Source organism: Amblyraja radiata, chromosome 15 (genome assembly GCF_010909765.2).
Source record: "Amblyraja radiata isolate CabotCenter1 chromosome 15, sAmbRad1.1.pri, whole genome shotgun sequence".
Lineage (NCBI taxonomy): Eukaryota > Metazoa > Chordata > Chondrichthyes > Rajiformes > Rajidae > Amblyraja > Amblyraja radiata.
In genome coordinates this window covers 34,583,092-34,601,387 of record NC_045970.1, presented here as the reverse complement: position 1 = coordinate 34,601,387, position 18,296 = coordinate 34,583,092, and the positions used below count along the sequence as shown (strand labels likewise).

The 18,296-nt window shown below is 44.2% G+C and overlaps 1 protein-coding gene across 5 annotated transcripts in view; it reads left to right on the top strand.

Moving 5' to 3' along the window:
• LOC116981189 (VPS10 domain-containing receptor SorCS1-like) overlaps window positions 1–18,296 on the top strand; it is a 720,890-nt gene that overhangs the window by 378,637 nt on the left and 323,957 nt on the right. For all 5 annotated transcript variants that reach the window (XM_033034012.1, XM_033034011.1, XM_033034009.1 and 2 more), the window contains exon 3: window positions 15,223–15,322. In XM_033034012.1, coding sequence (XP_032889903.1) covers window positions 15,223–15,322 — 100 coding nt within the window. The remainder of the gene's footprint in view (window positions 1–15,222; window positions 15,323–18,296) is intronic.

The window sequence follows — 18,296 nt, the reverse complement described above, 5'->3', positions numbered from 1 at the left end:
CAATGCATGATTGGAAAGGATATGTTCCTGGTCCCCAGTGCCACAGTTATAGCTAATCTGTCAGTGTCTTATTTGCCCTAGTTACACTGAATGAATTCTCTTGAGTCTCAATTCTAACATGATATACCTGTTGCCATCTCCTTCCCCTGTATATTTTTGCATCTTGATTTGGGTTGTCCAAGCAGTTCTTACTTTGAGTTGTAAAAGTTCAGGATCTGTCTTCTTCTTTTGTGTCCATCCTCCATGTTTCAAATGTTTACATCGCTGTCACCGTCCGTCCTGAAAAGGACACAAGCTTCCGGCGACAATCAGTGGGAGCCATCACTTGTTGCAATAGATAATGTTGGTAACAGAATTAGCTCAGGATACTTCCAGTTTCCAGCCCTGTGACGTTCTGCTGAATTGCCGGTAGAGAGAAAAAAAGTGAACAGGGGCTGAAGAGATGGCATTTGATGGGTTTTATTTTGCTGGTGTCTCCATGGATAACCCATTGTTCCCTGAGGCAATTGTACCATTGGGAACCAGAGTCTCAGAAAGGAAAATGCTCTTGTGTCAGAGCTGATGACACCATGGAGCATTTTTAGATTCCACAGAGATAATAGCGTAAAAGGAACTGGGCCCCAAGAGAGAGCAAAACACGTCAAAACATTCTAGGGAAGAGCTGACAGGTATGCTTTTAATTGAATCTATAATTTAATGCATTATAAATGTCAATATAAACATGCAAAAAAAAATGAAGGATAAGCTTACTATGAGGTTGCTCCTGGTATAATCCTCTCCAAGGTGATGACAGCCACAGTGCTCTACTAGTAGTTAGTAGCAGTTTTGTTTATTGTCACATGTACCGAGATATAGTGAAAAGATTTGTTGTGTGCTAACCAGTCAGTGGAAAGACTATACATGATTACAATTCAGCCATCCACAGTGTACAGATTAATGATAAAGGGAATAAGGTTTAGTGCAAGATAAAGTCTGAGTAAAGATAGTCCGAGTGTCTCCAAAGAGGTAGATGGTAAGTCAGGTCTGCTCTCGAGCTGTTCATAGGATGGGCCAGTTGCCTGATAACAGCTGGGAAGAAACTGTCCTTTAATCTGGACCAATGCGTTTTCAAACTTCTGTACCTCTTGCCTGATGGGAGAGGGGATTTTTGTTGTTGTATTGTTTATAAGAGCTGTAAACTACTGTCAACATTTTGTGGTAAGCCTGAGGGATCTCACATACATTAAGGCACCCTAAACCCAGTCTGAAATAAGGTTCCAACACCGATCCATGTCCTCCCTGCAAGGGAGCAAGAGTAACGACCGTGTTGGTGGGGAAGGGTGTTGACAAGCGCTCCTTGAATCCCATGCGATCTAATCTTCCAAAGCATCTACTATGCCTACTATTTTTCTTTTAAACTGTTCTGGTTACTGCAGAGTGAGTTTGATAAAAGTGTACAAAAATTGTTTAATCACTAGTCATTCCTGAACAAATTATTTTCAGACAGGTCTTCAACACCTGCTACCCACAATTTAGTTTAGTTTAGAGATACAGCATGGAAACTGGCCCTTCGGCCCACCGAGTCCACGCCGACCAATGACCACCTGTCCACACAGGCTCTATGTTAGAAAACTCTTGCCCATTTCTGGTATTAGGGGGAATTATTTTTTACCCAGGCCAATTAACCTACAAACCTGCACATTTTTGGGATGTGAGAGGAAACTGGAGCACTTGGAAAACGTGCGAACTCCACACACAGACACCATCCAAAGTCAGGATCGAACCCAGGTCTCTGATGATAAAGGTGATTTTTTTTCCCCCTTCTGTTATAGCTGGCTATTTCAATAAAGCAATGTGGGCGGCATGGTGGCTCAGCGGTAGAGTTGCTGCCTTACAGTGCCAGAGAGCCGGGTTCAATTCTGACTACGGTGCTGTCTGTATGGAGTCTGTGCATTCTCCCTGCGACCTTGTGGGTTTTCTCCAGGTGCTCTGGTTTCCTCCCACATTCCAAAGACGTGTGGGTTTGTAGGTTAATTAGCTTCTGTAAATTGTGCTTAGTGGGTAGAATAGAACTAGTGTATGGGAGATCGGTGGTCGGCATGGATTTGATGGGCCTAAGGGTCTATTTCCATGCTGTATTTCTAAAGCTAAACTACATCATGTTTAGTGGCATGAAGTTGATTTCAGCTAAATTACCACTTCAATTTACACATCTAATGCTAAAGGTTCCTGTCTGTTGGAGGGATTGAAATTCAATATTTAATTGTCTTGCAGACAGGATATGCTACAAGATGCGTTCTATACCCGAGGCAGTCAATTCTGCAATACATTATGTATTGGGACACTATTCAAGTAGATTGATCTGTTTACGCTTAGGGTGTGGGTGTTGTAAAGGGTGGAGGGAGCTGAGCCTCAGAATAATTTTTGAGTCTGAGATAGGGGAGCAAAAAGGTGAAAGTTTGTCATAGTGTCAGTCATACAGCGTGAGAACAGGCCCTTCAGCACAACTTGCCCATGCCGACCAACATGCCTCACCTTCACCAGCCCCACCTGCCCGCGTTTGGCCCATATCCCTCTAAACCTATCCTATCCATGTTTAATTCTCTCTGAAACGTTGCGATAGTACCTGCCTCAACTACCTCCTCCAGCAGCTCGTTCCATACACTCACCACCCGTTGTGTAAATAGGTAACCTGGGCTTTGTTTCTCCAGTTCTATGTTACCCTACTTCAATATACACTCCCTACGCAAACAAAGCTCTTCACCCCCATCCCTTTGTGTAAAACAAATAACCCTGAGGTCCTATTAAATCTTTCTTCCCTCACCGTAAACCTATGTATCGATTTCCCAACTCTGGGTAAAAGACTCTGTGTATTTATCCCCTCCGTTCCTCTCTCGATTTTGTACACTTCTAAAAGTTCACCTCATATCCTCCCGTGCTCCAAGGAATAAAGTCCGAACCTGTTCAACCTCTCCCTTTAGATCCCTTGGGAAGGGTTGTTGAGGAAGCGTAGGGGTAAGTATAGAAACATAGACATAGAAAATAGGTACAGGAGAAGGCCATTCGGCCCTTCGAGCCACCACCACCATTCATTGTGATCATGGCTGATCGTCCCCAATTAATAACCCGTGCCTTAGTGAGACCACACCTGGAGTATTGTGTGCAGTTTTGGTCTCCAAATTGTTGCTATTGAGGGAATGCAGCGTACATTGACGAGGTTAATTCCCAGGATGGTGGGACTTTCATATGTTGATAGAATGGAGTGGCTGGGCTTGTATACTCTGGCATTTAGAAGGATGAGAGGGTATCTTATTGAAACATATAATATTATTATGGGTTTGGACACGCTAGAGGCAGGAAACATGTTCCCAATGAGTTCAGAACCAGGGGCCACAGTTTAAGAATAAGTTGTTTAGAACGGTGATGAGGAAAAACTTTTTCCCACGGAGAGTTGTGAATCTGTGGAATTCTCTGCCTCAGAAGGCAGTGGAGGCCAATTCTCTGGAGGCTTTCAAGAGAGAGCTAGATAGATCTCTTAAAGATAAAAGAGTGAAGGGATATGGGGAGAAGGCAGGAACGGGGTCCTGATTGTGGATGATCTGCCATGATCACAGTGAATGGCGGTGCTGGCTCGAAGGGCCTACTCCTGCACCTATTGTCTATTGTCTGTTGTCAGTGCCAGTCTGTGAGATTTTTCTTAACTTGGTAAATTGTAATCAACAATGGAAATGAATAAATATTGGATTTGATCGTGTGTCAAAAGGTAGGAAGAAAATTCAGTACCCCTCCCAATCAGTTGTCAATTTACACATTTGCAACATTACTGAAAAAATTTATAAGATCAAATAATTAAGACCAGTAATTATATCAATTTTCAACTGAATATATATTAATTCATCTCTTTTACATTGTGTGGACAGTAAATCCTCCCTCATTTATAATGTGAGAAATGGTTGAATCTATTATAAAGAGATTAATTCAAACGCACACTTAATGAGCATATAGATAATAATTCAAATGGGCTGCAATTTATGAAAGGCTGCTCATTCTAGCAAACGTCATTAGAAGGGGAAAGATAAATTAGACCGTGCCGGAGGAGCCCAGTTGGTGAGTCACTCGGAGAAGTGGTGAGATGAGTTTATGCCTGAAGTATTACACAACTTCAGATGGATCTGCTATGAGGTTTATCTAAGATTTCCTGCACACAAATTATTTTTAAAAGTCTGTTGGAACTTAGAAAGTCAATAGATCCAGGAACTGCAAATGCTGGTTAATGCACAAAAGTGCTGGAGTAACTCAGCATGTCAGGCAGCATGGGTTGCACAGTGGTGCAGCGGTAGAGTTCCTGCCTTACAGCGCCAGTGACCCGTGTTCGATCCTGACTACAGGTGCTGTCCGTATGCATGTTGTACGTTCTCCCAGTGACCGTGTGGGATTCCTCCAGGTGCTCTGGTTTTCTCCCACACTCCAAAGACGTACAGGTTTGTAGATTAATTGGCTTCTGTAAATTGTCCCTATTGTGTAGGATAGTGTTAGTGTGCGGGGTGATTTCTAGTCAGCACAGACTCGGGCCAAAGGGCCTGTTTCCACGCTGCATCTCTAGAGTCTAAAGTAAAGTTAGATGAGGAAGGCAGAATGTTGAAGGGTAAATGCAAGTATATGCTTATCTATAAGCAGTGCACAGTCAGAACGTAAGATCAGGAGACCATGTAACGCTTTTAGCCTATTCTATACCTTTTTCAACAACATCACATTTCCTTTTCTCCATGTAACTTACACTAACATCCATCAATTTCAAATGAACAATTGAATGAGCTGTCATATCCGAAAGGGTGGCACAGTAGTGCAGCGGTAGAGTTGCTGACTTACAGCGTCAGACACCTAGGTTCGATCCTGACCACGGGTATTGTTAGTATGTAGTTGAACGTTTATCCATGTGACCACGTGGGTTTTCTCCAGGTGCTCCGGTTTCCTCCCACACTGCAAAGTCATACAGGTTTGTAGGTTAATTGGCTTCAGTAAAATTGTAAATTGTCTCTAGTATGTAGCATAGTGCTACAGTACGGGGTGACTGCTGGGCGGCGCCGTCTCGATGGGCCGAAGGGCCTGTTTACACACTGTATCTCTAAAGCCTAAAGACTGTTCCAAATCTTTGCCACCCTCCCGGTGTTTACTGCCTTCACTACTTTCCCCAGATTGCCCCATCGATGGGAAGATTTGCTCCACTTATAGAACATAGTACAGTACAGCACAGGAATGGGCCCTTTGGCCCACAATGTTCGTGCCGAACATGATGGCAAGTTAAACTGATTTCATCTTTCAGTACATGATCTATATCCCTCTATTTCCAGTACATCCACGTGCCTATTTAAACACCACTATCGTATCTGCCTCCACCACCACCCATGGCAATGTCTACCAGTTTGATCACAGTATTGGTTCAGACTTGCAAACTAGACTTCCTATTTGATCACCATTAGAGAAATAGACAATGAACTGTAGCTTAATGGTTCTGTTATTTACAGAAGCCTGGCTAATAATTCAGAAATCAACCTTGGCTGCTGGAGAATTTAAATTAAATGAAACTGAAATAAAAAAATTGGTGTCAATGACCTTGTAGATTAACCTTATTAATAAAAACTCATCTGCTCATCTTCCATAGTCTGGCCTACAGATTCACACAAAGGTGGTGGACTCCTAACTATCCCCTGAAAAATACCACCAAACCAAAATCGTATCGTTCTTCCAAAATGAATTTTAGGGCGGCACAGTGGCTACTGACCTCGGGTACCGTCTGTGTGGAGTTTGCACGTTTTCCTTGTGACCGCGTTGGTTTCCACCTGATGCTTCAGTTTCCCCCCCTCATCCAAACGACGCGTGGGTTTGTGAGTTAATTGGCCTCTGTAAATTGCCCCGAGTGTGCAGGGAGTTGGTGGTAGTGACAGAACTAGTGTGAACGGGTGATCAATGGCCAGCATGGGACTCGATGGGCCAAAGGGCCTGTTTCCATGCTGTATCTCTCTGAAGTAGGTAAATATATCAAATCATGAACTGGTGCACGACAATGCTGAGAACGATATGCTGCACCACGTACCTTCCCCTTCAGTCTACCTATTGTACTTGAGTTTAGCTTAATTGTACTTTTGCATTGTATTATCTGATTTGATTGGATAGCATCCATAATAAAGCTTTTCACTGTACCTCAGTAAATGTGACAATAATATACCGAAATCTAAGCCTAAGCACAGAAAGCTCTGTGCTTGGATCAGAAGTGTGCTCTGGATTCCTCCCACATTCCAAAGACGTGTGGGATTTTAGGTTAATTGGCCTCTGTAAATTGCCCCTAGTTTGTAGTGAATGGAAGCAAAAGTGGCAGAACAAAGAACTAGTGTGACTGGGTGATCGATGGTCGGCATGGACTTTGTGGGCTGAAGGGCCTGCTTACATGCAGTATCTCTAACCTAAATAAACTAATTCAAGAAGGCAGCACTCTCTCCCCTCTTCATCGATACCTGCAGGTACTATCAACAACGTTTAGTCTAGTTTAGAGATACAGTGTGGAAACAGGCCCTTTGGTCCATTGAGTTCACATTGACCGCGATCCCGATACACTAGCACTATCCTACACACTAGGGACAATTTACAATCTCTTGCCAAAGCCAATTAACCTACAAACCTGCACGTCTTTGGAATGTGGGACAAAATTTGGAGCAATCCGGGGAAAACCCAAGCGGTCACGGGGAGAACGTGCAAACTCCATATGGATAGCACCCAAAGTCAGGATTGAACCCGGGTCTCTGGGGCTGTAAGGCAGCAACTCTACCACTGTACCTCCGTGCCGCCCTGTTTAAGGCAGGTTCTATCGCCATGTTTAAGATACATTTATACAGGTACATGGGTTGGACAGGTTTAGAGGGATGTGGGCCAAACGCACGTAGGTGGGACTAATGTAGATGGGACATGTTGGTCGGTGTGGGCAAGTTGTGCCGAAGAGTATTTTTCCACGTTGTGTGACTATGACTCTATGTTAAGGACAAGCAAAAAATGCCAGCAGTAAATGAATGAGATAACATAGGTCTCTTGTGTAAATCGTTCCCAGTTTGAACACGGTGAGATCAAAATGGAGACTTGTCAGTCACTTAGCAGTGCTATATGCACAGAGTATTATGTGAATGTCAGGAGCTGCTGTAAATTGGTAAATTATGACGCATGTGCAAAATGCTGGTTTCACAATCCCCTTAAATTATCCCAGTTGAAGTGAATACTAAATATTTAGGTGGGTTTGGCTGCCTGTATTTATGCTTTGTATTAAAGCAGGCTGCCATATTTCATCACCCGGTTGCCAAACACTTTAACTCCCCTTCCCATTCCTATACGGCCTTTTTGTCCTGGGCCTCCTCCACTGTCAGAGTGAGGCCACACGCAAAGTGGAGGAACACCTCATATTATTTTGCTTGAGCAGCTTACAACCCTGCGGTATGAATTTTGATTTCTCAAATTTTAAGTACCCCTTGCATTCCCTCTCTCTCTGTCCCTCCCCCCACCCTAGTTATCCTGCTAGTTGCACTGTTGTCCTGCATAGTTTCACTGTTCTCTCTCGTTACAGGACGACAGATGGCACAATGGGCTAAGTGTTCGTCTGGCAACCGGAAGGTAGCCGGTTCGAATCCCGCTTGGAGTGCATACTGTCGTTGTGTCCTTGGGCAAGACACTTCACCCACCTTTGCCTGTGTGTGAATGTGTGTGAATGTGTGTGAGTGATTGGTGGTGGTCGGAGGGGCCGTAGGCGCAGATTGGCAGCCACGCTTCCGTCAGTCTGCCCCAGGGCAGCTGTGGCTACAGAAGTAGCTTACCACCACCGAGTGTGACTGAGGAGTGAATGAATAATGCGATGTAAAGCGCCTTGAGTATTAGAAAGCCGCTATATAAATCCCATCCATTATTATTATTATTGTTACCACCTCTCCCACAGCCAACAATGGACCATTGTGGGCTCCACCAAGGCTTGATCATCCTTGCTGGCCTCGTTCTTTTTGTTCTTTTCATACTTTCATTCTTTTGTTCTCTATACCTTTTCATACCTCTACTTTCCGTCTCCACTAACACTCAGTCTGAAGAAGTGTCTCGACCCGAAAGCCTTTTTGGCCGCCCTATCCACCTGTGAGGCAGCATTACAGAGATGATCTAAATAAGTTCAAAGAAATTGTAAGGTTCCTTCATCTGCAGCATATGGAACTAATCCAGATCGGGTAAATGCACAGCCTTTAGCCCAGGGTCAGGGAATTAAGAACCAGAGGACGTAGGTTTAAGGTGAGAAGGGAAAGATTTAATAGGAACCTGATGGTAGCTTTTTCACTCAGAGGGCGTTGTGGGTGTATGGAACGAGCTGCAAAATGAGCTAGTTGAGGCAAGCACTATAACCGCATTTAAAAGAGACACAAATAGTTGCATGGATAGGAATGGTTTAGAGGGATATCAACCAGTGTAGATGGGGCACATTGGTCAGCATGGGAAAGTTGGGCCGATGGGATTGTTTCCTCGCTGTTTGACTATGGCTCAATGACTCCAACCAAATGCAGGCAAATGGGACCTTAGATGGGGCATCTTGGTCAGCATGTATGGGTTGGGCCTGTTTGTGTGCTGTATGACTCAATGATGGTAATTAAGATAGAGCTTCCCATTGTCACAAGTGATAATGGGAAAAATTCCAGAATAAGATATGTCAGAACTATGCTTTTAATGGTCTAACACAGCACAATGGGGTTTTAATAAAATGTCAAAGCCCCATTCACATAGGACTTAAAGAGAGAGACACACGCAAGAGACTACAGATGCTGGAATCTTGAGTAGAAAACAAACTGCTGGTGAACTCAAAGGGTCAGGTAGCAACTGTGAAGGGAAGTGAGTCTGAAGAAGGCTCCTGACCGGAAACGTTGTCTGTCCATTTCCCTCCAAAGCTGCTCCCTGACCTGTTGAGTTAGTCCAGCCATTTGTTTCCTTCACGTAAGACTTGCATTCCCAGCTGTTTATAACTGCTTTGAGACTACATCTGATTATACCTACTTCATGCAGGTTGTATAGTTAACATTACATTATTGGTAGTAAATGGTTTGTATACTTATTAGCGAAAATAAGTAAAGGCATCTCTTTAAACTGGCCTGAACCCCGACCACTTCCAGAAATAAATGAAGCTAGCAAGAGGTTACTGTGACTCTATTTATATGTTCTCTGTTGTTTTTTTTTTTTAATTATTGTCTGTAACTGTGGAACTGTGCTGCTGCCTGTCTTGGCCAGGACTCTCTTGTAAAAGAGATTTTTAATCTCAATGAGACTTATCCTGGTTAAATAAAGGTTAAATAAAAAAATAAAAAATAAAAACAGGCAATGGTAGAGTCAGAGAGTGATAGAGTGACACAGTGTGGAAACAGGTCCTTCAGCCCAACTTACCCACACTGACCAACATGTCCCAGCTACACTAGTTCCACCTGCCTGCGTTTGGTCCATATCCCTCCAAACCTGTCCTACGCATGTACCTGTCTAACTGCTTCTTAAACATTGGGATAGTCCTAGCATCAACTACCTCCTCTAGCAGCTTGTTCCATACACTCACCACCTTTTGTGTGAAAAAGTTACCCCTCAGATTCCTATTAAATCTTTCCCCCTTCACCTTAAATTATGTCTTCTATTCCTCGATCTATCTATTCTGGGTAAGAAACTTACTGCATGTACCCAATCGATTCCTCTCATGGTTTTATACACCTCTGTAAGATCACCCCACATTCTCCTGTGGTCCAAGGAATAGAGTCCTTGCCTACTCAACCTCCCTACAGCTCAGACACTCAAGAGAAATGTGAGGTTTTGTATTTTGGGAAGTCTAAAATGGGCAGGACCCATACATTGAATGATAGGGCTCTGGGGAATGTTGTAGACCAGAGCGATCTAGGAGTGCAGGTGCATGGTTCCTTGAAGGTCGAGTCGCAGGTAGATAAGGTGGTCAAAAAGGTTTTTGGTACATTGGCCTTCATTAGTCAGAGTATTGACAGGCCACGGGGAGAAGGCAGGAGAATGGGGTTGAGAGGGAAAGATAGATCAGCCATGATTGAATGGCGGAGTAGACACGATGGGCCGAATGGCCTAATTCTGCTCCTAGAACTTATGAACTTATAAATTAGCCAACGGCAGTCAGGTCTATCTATGATTACAGACCTATGGTTGATTATTAACTGACTTCAGAGGGCGATGGGGGCAGGTTCTCTGGATGCTATCAAGAGAGAACTAGATAGGGCTCTTAAAATGTTGGGCGATTCCAGAACCAGGGGCCACAGTCTTAGAATAAAGGGGAGGTCATTTAAGACTGAGGTGAGAAAAAACGTTTTCACCCAGAGAGTTGTGTATTAGTGGAATTCCCAGTGGAGGCCAAATCACTGGATGGATTTAAGAGAGAGTTAGATAGAGCTCTAGGGGCTAGTGGAATCAGGGGGTATGGGGAGAAGGCAGGAACGGGGTACTGATTGGGGATGATCAGCCATGATCACATTGATCACATGAATGGCGGTGCTGGCTCGAAGGGCCAAATGGCCTGCTCTTGCACCTATTGTCTATTGACATTTGAAACGTAAAATAGATAGAATGGGTGCTTTCTTTCAATCTTGGAGGTTTTAGGACTATTTAACTCAGGGCAAAGACTTTGGAAATGAAAATCCAATTTCCTGAAAATCAGCAAAAGATTACAAGTAAGCATTTGTAACAATAGAACTGCTGCAGAGAGGATTATTGGTTAACCTGCATATTCTTTTACTTTATTCAATCTACTTTTATGACAATGTGCTACAAGAACAGAAAATGTTCGGTCAGGCAGCATCTTTTAGTTTTAGATTTAGAGATACAGAATGGAAACAGGTCCTACTACCAACCGATTCCATGCTGACCATCGATCACCTGTTCACACCAGTTCCGTGTTATCCCACTTTTGCATCCACTCACCCTACACACTTGGGGAAATTTGAAGAGGTCAATTAACCTACAAACACGCACGTCTTTGGGATGTGGGAGGAAACTGGAGCATGCCATGCAGTCACAGCGATAACGTGCAAACTCCACACAGACTGCACCTGAGGTCAGGAGTGACCCCGGAACTCTGGCACTGTGAAGCAGCAGCTCTATTGGCTGCAAGCATGTGGGTTTTCTCCGTGTGCTCCTGTTTACTCCCGCACTCCAAAGACGTATGGCTTTGTAGCTTAATTACCTTCTGTAAATTGTCTCTAGAGCGTGGGATAAGACTAGTGTATGGGTGATCGTTGGTTGGCGCAAGCTCAGTGGGCCAAAGGACCTGTTTCCATGCTCTATCTCTAAAACTACAAAGAAAACTGCTAGCTCTCTTTACAACTAACCTTCTCTTGAAACCAGACCTCGTCCAATATGCTTCCATTGTTCATGCAACTTTGAAGAGGTGCATTCTGATAAGCCTTGTTCATGAGACGTGGATACCTTGGTTGTGAAAAATTATCAGAGTTGCATTAAGAACAGAAAGGTTAAAAGGAGTCACCATATTAAAAAAAAGTCCTTTGTTTTAATCAGTTGAAAGGCCCATTAGTTACCCAAACAAACGGTGGGGATTTTTTCTGCACAGTTTGAAATGTAATGGTCAGAGGCCAAGTTTCAAACACATTCATTAAATCAACTAATAATAATAAACCATTGACTAATTTGCCAAGGTAATGAAATTCTGATAAATTTCCCAGCTGGAGCCCAAAGTAATTTCCTGCAGTTTTACTTGAAAACTTGTAAATTGAACTGCAGATGGATCATTTAAGTTCATAAATCAGTGCCACAGACTATCTAGAGGTCAGCCAGACCCATGTCTTTGCCTTCCAAGTGCGAGCAGAGTGATTTCAGGAGATATACGAATGCCTTGATGGTGACAGTGATTCAAAGAGGTAAAGGTTAGAGTCATAGAGCATGGAAGCAGGCCCTTCGGCCCAACCTGCCCATGTCAGCCAAGATGCCCATGTACACTAATCCCACTACCTGCATTTGGCCCACGTCCTTCTAAACCCTAGATAGACTCAAAGTGCTGGAGTAACTTGGCGGGTCAGTCAGCATCTCTGGAGAAAAAGGATGGATGACATTCTGGGTTGGGACACTTCTTCAGCCTCTATCAAAGATAGACACAAAGTGCTGGGGTAACTCAGCAGGCCAGGCAGCATCTCTGGATACCAAACATAGACATAAAGTGATGTAGTAACTACCAAAGATAGACACAAAGTCTATCAGTCGGAAGAAGGGTCCCTACACAAAACATCACCCATCCTATCTCTTCAGAGATGCAGCCTGAGTTACTACAGCACACTTCGTATCTATCTTTGGTAAAAAAACAGCATATACAGTTCTTTGTTTCTACTACTAAAGCGGCCTTTTCACGGGGCGACTTGACGCAAGAGTTAACCAGAGTTTAACATCGTGGGAACCTCGTGCGATAACAGTACGGCATTCGTGGACCACCGTGGACCACCGTAGCGCTAACGGCAGGTAATCGTGTATCTTGGTCACTCGGGAGAAAATTCAAGAAAGTTTGAATTTCTCCAAGAGTGACTTATACACTTGTGGTTGAGCATTGCAACATTATATGGACGTAGTGGCCAGTGCGATATCCGTAATAACTCTTGCGGGTACCGTGGGAACTCCTGCGAACGGTGAACCCGGAAGCTGGATAGAGGGGACAGAAAAGGTGAGTAAAAAAGGTGGTCTCAATATCGACAAGGGAACATGTGTCCTTCGAGGACGTCCCACCTAATTGTCATTGTTGGATAATCTTTTTAACAGGAACACTTGCAGAGATGGCTCCCAGAAAATCTCAAAGAAAGGGGGTAAAGCGTGTCAGAGATGTTTTTGCCATGTTGCTCTATTCAGTTTCTATATTGTTTCAGTTTCTATATCTATATTGTTGCTCTATTCAGTTTCCCAGGGGGTCGGGACGGGACTGGAGTTGGGAGGGAAAGGTGGGGGAGTCGAGGGAGAGGAGGGGGAGACAGATGGAGGTGTCTTCATTTACTGGCGGCGGGTGTCTGAAACAGGCAGGTGAGATTTCACATCCACCTTGTGTGTGCCTCTCTCTCTCTCTCCCTCCCTCTTACACAGGCTGAGAGACTCTGCCTCTGTGAGTGTACGTCTCTTTCTCCCCCTCTCCCACACACAGTAAGACCGAGGTACTGTGCTCAGTCCATCTGTGTGACTGTGTCTCCCACATACACAGTAAAACATGTCTCCAAATGAGCCAATTCAACCAAGGGAGGATATTTATAGTGTGTGAAAAAAAAAGTTACATCATTTGTGTCACGTGTAGTTCACGATGTTCATTCAAGATTTAACGCGAAAGCTCGGGAGACGGACAAGTCACTCGCACAAATAACAGAAATGCCGAGCACCGTGGGAACTCTTTAACTACCACCCGTTATATCGTGCGAGACTCGTGCTGGACCACGACCACTTCACTCTGGTGACATCTTGCGTCAACTCGCCCCGTGAAAAAGCCCCATAATCCTTTCCTGCAGCTAATCAAAAATGTATTTTGGACATTGTTATAATACCTACCTCAACTGCCTCCTCTGGAACCTCGTTCTATACATCCATCAGCCTTTGTGCAAAAAAAAGTTGCCCCTCGGGTTCCTATTAAATCTTTCCCCCTCACCGTAAAACCTTTGGTTCTTGATCCTCCTACTCTGGGTAAAAGACATTGCTGTGCATTTACCCTATCAATTCCCATCATGATCTTATACACAAGTTTAGCTTAGTTTAGTTTAACGATACAGTATGGAAGCAGACACCTCACCCCACCGAGTCCATGCTGACCATCAATCACCAGTTCAACACCAGTTCTATGTCATCCCATTTTCACCTTCACTCCCTACAATTTCTACAGAGACTAATTAACCTACAAACCTGCACGTCTTTGGGATGTGGGAGGAAACTGGAGCACCCGGAGGAAACCCACATGGTCCCAGGGAGAACCTACAAATATCATACAGACAGCACCCAAAGTCAGGATTGAATTGGGGTCTCTGGTGCTGTAAGGCATCACTTCTACCAGCTGTGCCACTGTGGTAGAGCTTCTGCCTCAGTTTGGAGGAGATAGGGAGGTTAGGTAGCTGAGGATCTTGGCAGCTGAAGGGTTAATCACCGAAGTTGATATTAAGGAAGAGTGGTTTAGTTCATTATTGTCACATGTGCTGAGGTACAGTGAAAAGCTTTTTGTTGCATGCTATCCAGTCATTGAAAAGATTATACATGATTACAATCAAGTCGTCCACGGTGTACAGTTACAGGATAAAGGGAATAAATAAAGATATGCAAGAGTGGAGCGATTATAATGAATGATTGCAGATCCACTTCTGGGACCAGCACAGAAAGAGTCGCCTGGCTTTGGCGCTATCTTGTATTAGCGACGCCATCTTGTTTTAGGGGCGCCATCTTGTTTTAGCGACGCCATCTTGTTTTAGGGGCGCCATCTTGTTTTAGCGACGCCATCTTGTTTTAGGGGCGCTGACTTGTCTTAGCGACGCCATCTTGTTTTAGGGGCGCCATCTTGTTTTAGGGGCGCTGACTTGTCTTAGCGACGCCATCTTGTTTTAGGGGCGCCATCTTGTTTTAGGGGCGCCATCTTGTTTTAGGGGCGCCATCTTGTTTTAGTGCTTACTCTTGTCCTAAGGTTGGACGAGGAAATGGGGTTTCAGAAATGTGGAAGACAATTTAGTGAGGCAATGGAAAGGAACTTTACTCTTTAGTCCTAAGTTTTATCCTGGAAATATATTGATGTCAACAGCAGCCCTAAAGAGTATTCAGCTTCCCAGCACTGGTGTTATTGATGTTGACTCAAATACAATTCACTGCAGCAAATAGGGGACTTTGGAGGGAAATAAAAGAACATTGCTTCTACAAAAGGCTATGATGATGCCTTAGTGTACCGATCATATGATTACCTTTCCTCCTTTCCTGGGTACGTATCACAAAATAGCAAAGTGGCTTTATCTGTATAAAACCAGGCTGAAAAGATTGAACAAAAGATTAGAAATGGAATAATGCAGCTTAGGCGAAATAACTTTTGGCTAAGTTTCTAAAACCCTTCTTAATTAAGTTGCTGTGAAATCACAGAGTGCATTAAACAGGATGTTCTATCTTCAATGTGAAATTATAAAAGTGACTGGGTAAATGGTCAGGCAATCATTCTGCTCTTGCTGTTAATTTCAGATCGACTGACTATGGAACAACATACGAGAAGCTGAATGACAAAGTGGGCCTCAAAACCGTGCTGAGTTACCTGTACGTCTGCCCGACAAACAAGAGGAAGGTAAAACAAATCATTTGCTATGCTGTGCAAGGGAAAGAAGGTCAGGGGTCTCACCTTAAATCAATGTATGCATCCATATAAATAGGGGAACGTCCTTGGCAAGTGGAGAATTGAATTTGGTGCCATTAATTTGTGTTGCTGGTTTCCAAGGTTAACACACTGCTGTGTATTCCCTTTGCTGGCTGTCTCATTAACGGTGATTGTCAAAGAAAGTTGACTGTTTGCCCACCCCCTGCGCAAAGTTGTCTGAGGAGATCTATTTCCATCCACTCCTACCCACAAAAACATATGCCGGGTTATTGCCTCGTTGAAACAGAGCCTGCAACTGCCCGCAGGGAGCAGGCTGGGCTTTTGTGAAAGATTGTACGGCGTTATTAATAACGTCTTCAATGGATGCACTTCAAAGGCAGGGTGGGCTGATACCTGGTAGAGCCGTCTATGCCTTCATCAAACGCAGTCTGTTGCAGAGAAGGTTGTGTGCCCTTGCGAATTAGAGGCCTGAGACTGTGCTAAAGAATGAATGAGGATCTTCATTCTGTTAGCCTGGAATTTTCTTTTTGCTGCTTTACCTTTAAACTTTAGACTTTAGAGATACAGCGCCAAAGCAGGCTCTTCGGCCCACTGAGCCCGCGCCAACCAGTGATCACCCCATACACTAATACTGTCCTACAGACTAGGGATAATTTACAATTTTTACCAAACCCAATTAACCCACCATTCCACTGGGTGGCGCCACCGCAGTGGCTGCCTCGCCAACAGTCTGCCTATCCTTTCTCTGTTTTAATTATTTTAAGTAAGTTTGTTTTAATATTTCTTGGTTAGTTTTATGTGGGGGGTGTGGGGGGGGGGGGTTTGGGGGAAACCTTTTTTCAATCACTTACCTCGACGGAGATGCAATTTTTCTCCGTATCGCATCTCCGTCCCCCCTGCGGCCTAACACCGTGGAGTGGTGCGGCCTTTCCTGAAGATCGTTCCGGAGCTTCAAGCCGCGGGCACGGCGCGGACTTTAACATCGCGGAGCCTGCGATCCTTTGCCGAGGGTCGCCAGTGGAAGTGCTCCGACCGTGGGGCCTGTGGACTTTTAACACCGTGAAGCCCGCGGTCTCCAGTAAGCAGAGGCCGACTCGGGAGCTCCATGCCGCTGAGTGTTCCAATCCGTCCCGACACCGGAGTTTCCATCATCTCGACGTGAGTGCTTCGAACATCGGACCGTCAGCAGCGACTACTGCGGAGGGTTCAAAGGCTCTGACCACGGGTGAACAAAAGAGGAAGATGATTGGGCTTTATTGCCTTCCATCACTGTGAGGAATGTGGATTCCGCTGCGGTGGAAGTTTAGGTTAAAATATATTTGATGTGGCCGTGTGTACTGATGCTTTTCACTTAGTATGGCTGCATGATAACAAATTCCACTGTACCTTAATTGGTGCATGTGACAATAAACGCGATCTTGAACTTGAACCTACAAACCTGCATGTCTTTGGAGTGTGGGAGGAAACCGGAGCACCCGGAGAAAACCCACGCGGCCATAGGGGAAACGTACAAACTCATGTACAGACGGTGCCCTTAGTCAGGATTGAACCCAGGTCTCTGTTGCTGTAAGACAGCACTCTATCGCTGCACCACTGTGCTGCCCCTAACCTATCCTGTACACCTGGATCACAGCCTGGTGTGAATTATCAGATGGGAGAATATGTTAGAGGCTGCTGTATTCTCCATGGTCAGAATGTGTCATCATCTAATATTAAACAAGGTATGTGATTATATAATAGATGTCAGGCATTGTACTTGAATATATATTAGAGGTTGCTGTATGTTATCTCTAATATATATACTGTATATTCTGTACATAAATTACTGTTGTAATCAAGCAGGGTAAAATTAGATAAAACACCATGCTAATCTAGGAATTGTAGCATGATGAGCATATGATGAGCATATGATGAGCATCTGACAGCACAGGGCCTCTACTCACTGGAATTTAGAAGGATGAAGGGGTCCTCAATGAAACTTACCGAATAGTAGAAGGCCTGGATAGAGTGGATGTGCAGAGGGTATTTCCACAAGTGGGAGCGTCTAGGACCAGAGGCTATAGCTTCAGAAGAGATGTACCTTTAGAAAGGAGGTGAGGAGCAAATTCTTTAGTCAGAGGGTGGTGAATCTGTGGAATTCATTGCGACAGAAGGCTGTGGAGGCCGTCATTGGGTATTTTTAGTTCAGAGATTGACGAATTTTTAATGAGCAAGGGTGTCATGGTTTATGGGAAGAAGGCAGGAGATTGGGGTTGATAAGGAAAGATAGGTCACACATGATTGAATGGCTGAGTAGACTTGATGTGCCAAATGGCCAAATTCTGCTCCTATGACTTATGAACGTATGAACATGTTACAGTACAAAAGTGTTGCACAAGCAAACGTCTATTCCTCCGGTCCCTGTTAGATCAGAATGAAATGCAACTGCAAAGTGCAGTTATATAGCATCTTTTAAGAGCTTAGAACATCCTAACATAGAGCATAGAACAGTCCAGCACAGGAGCAGGATCTTCGGCCCACGATGCCTGTGCCGAACACGATGCCAAGATAAGCTAATCAGTTCATGGGGTTTTTTAGACCTCTTTAAATTGGCCGAAGGGCCTGTTTCATGCTGTATCTAAAACTAAACTAAGAATCCAGAGAGCATAATGAAGCATTCCTATTGCTTCCTAACCCAGACAACAGTACAACACATCTCAAGGTAAACAGGGAGATTTGTGCGGTGGTGAGTGAAGACCTTGAATTATCACGGACCTGGTTTTGTGCGAAAACAAACACTGCATTTCAATCTTCTTTCCGATGAGATTAAGGTATGGATGCCTCAGGGAGGAACTTAACTTGCTCTCCGAATAGTAACTTGTCTCCTCGAGTTCTGAAAACAACTATAAAATAATCATTGCCATAATCCTTTTTGTTTCTATACCACAGTGGTTGTGGTGCCTTT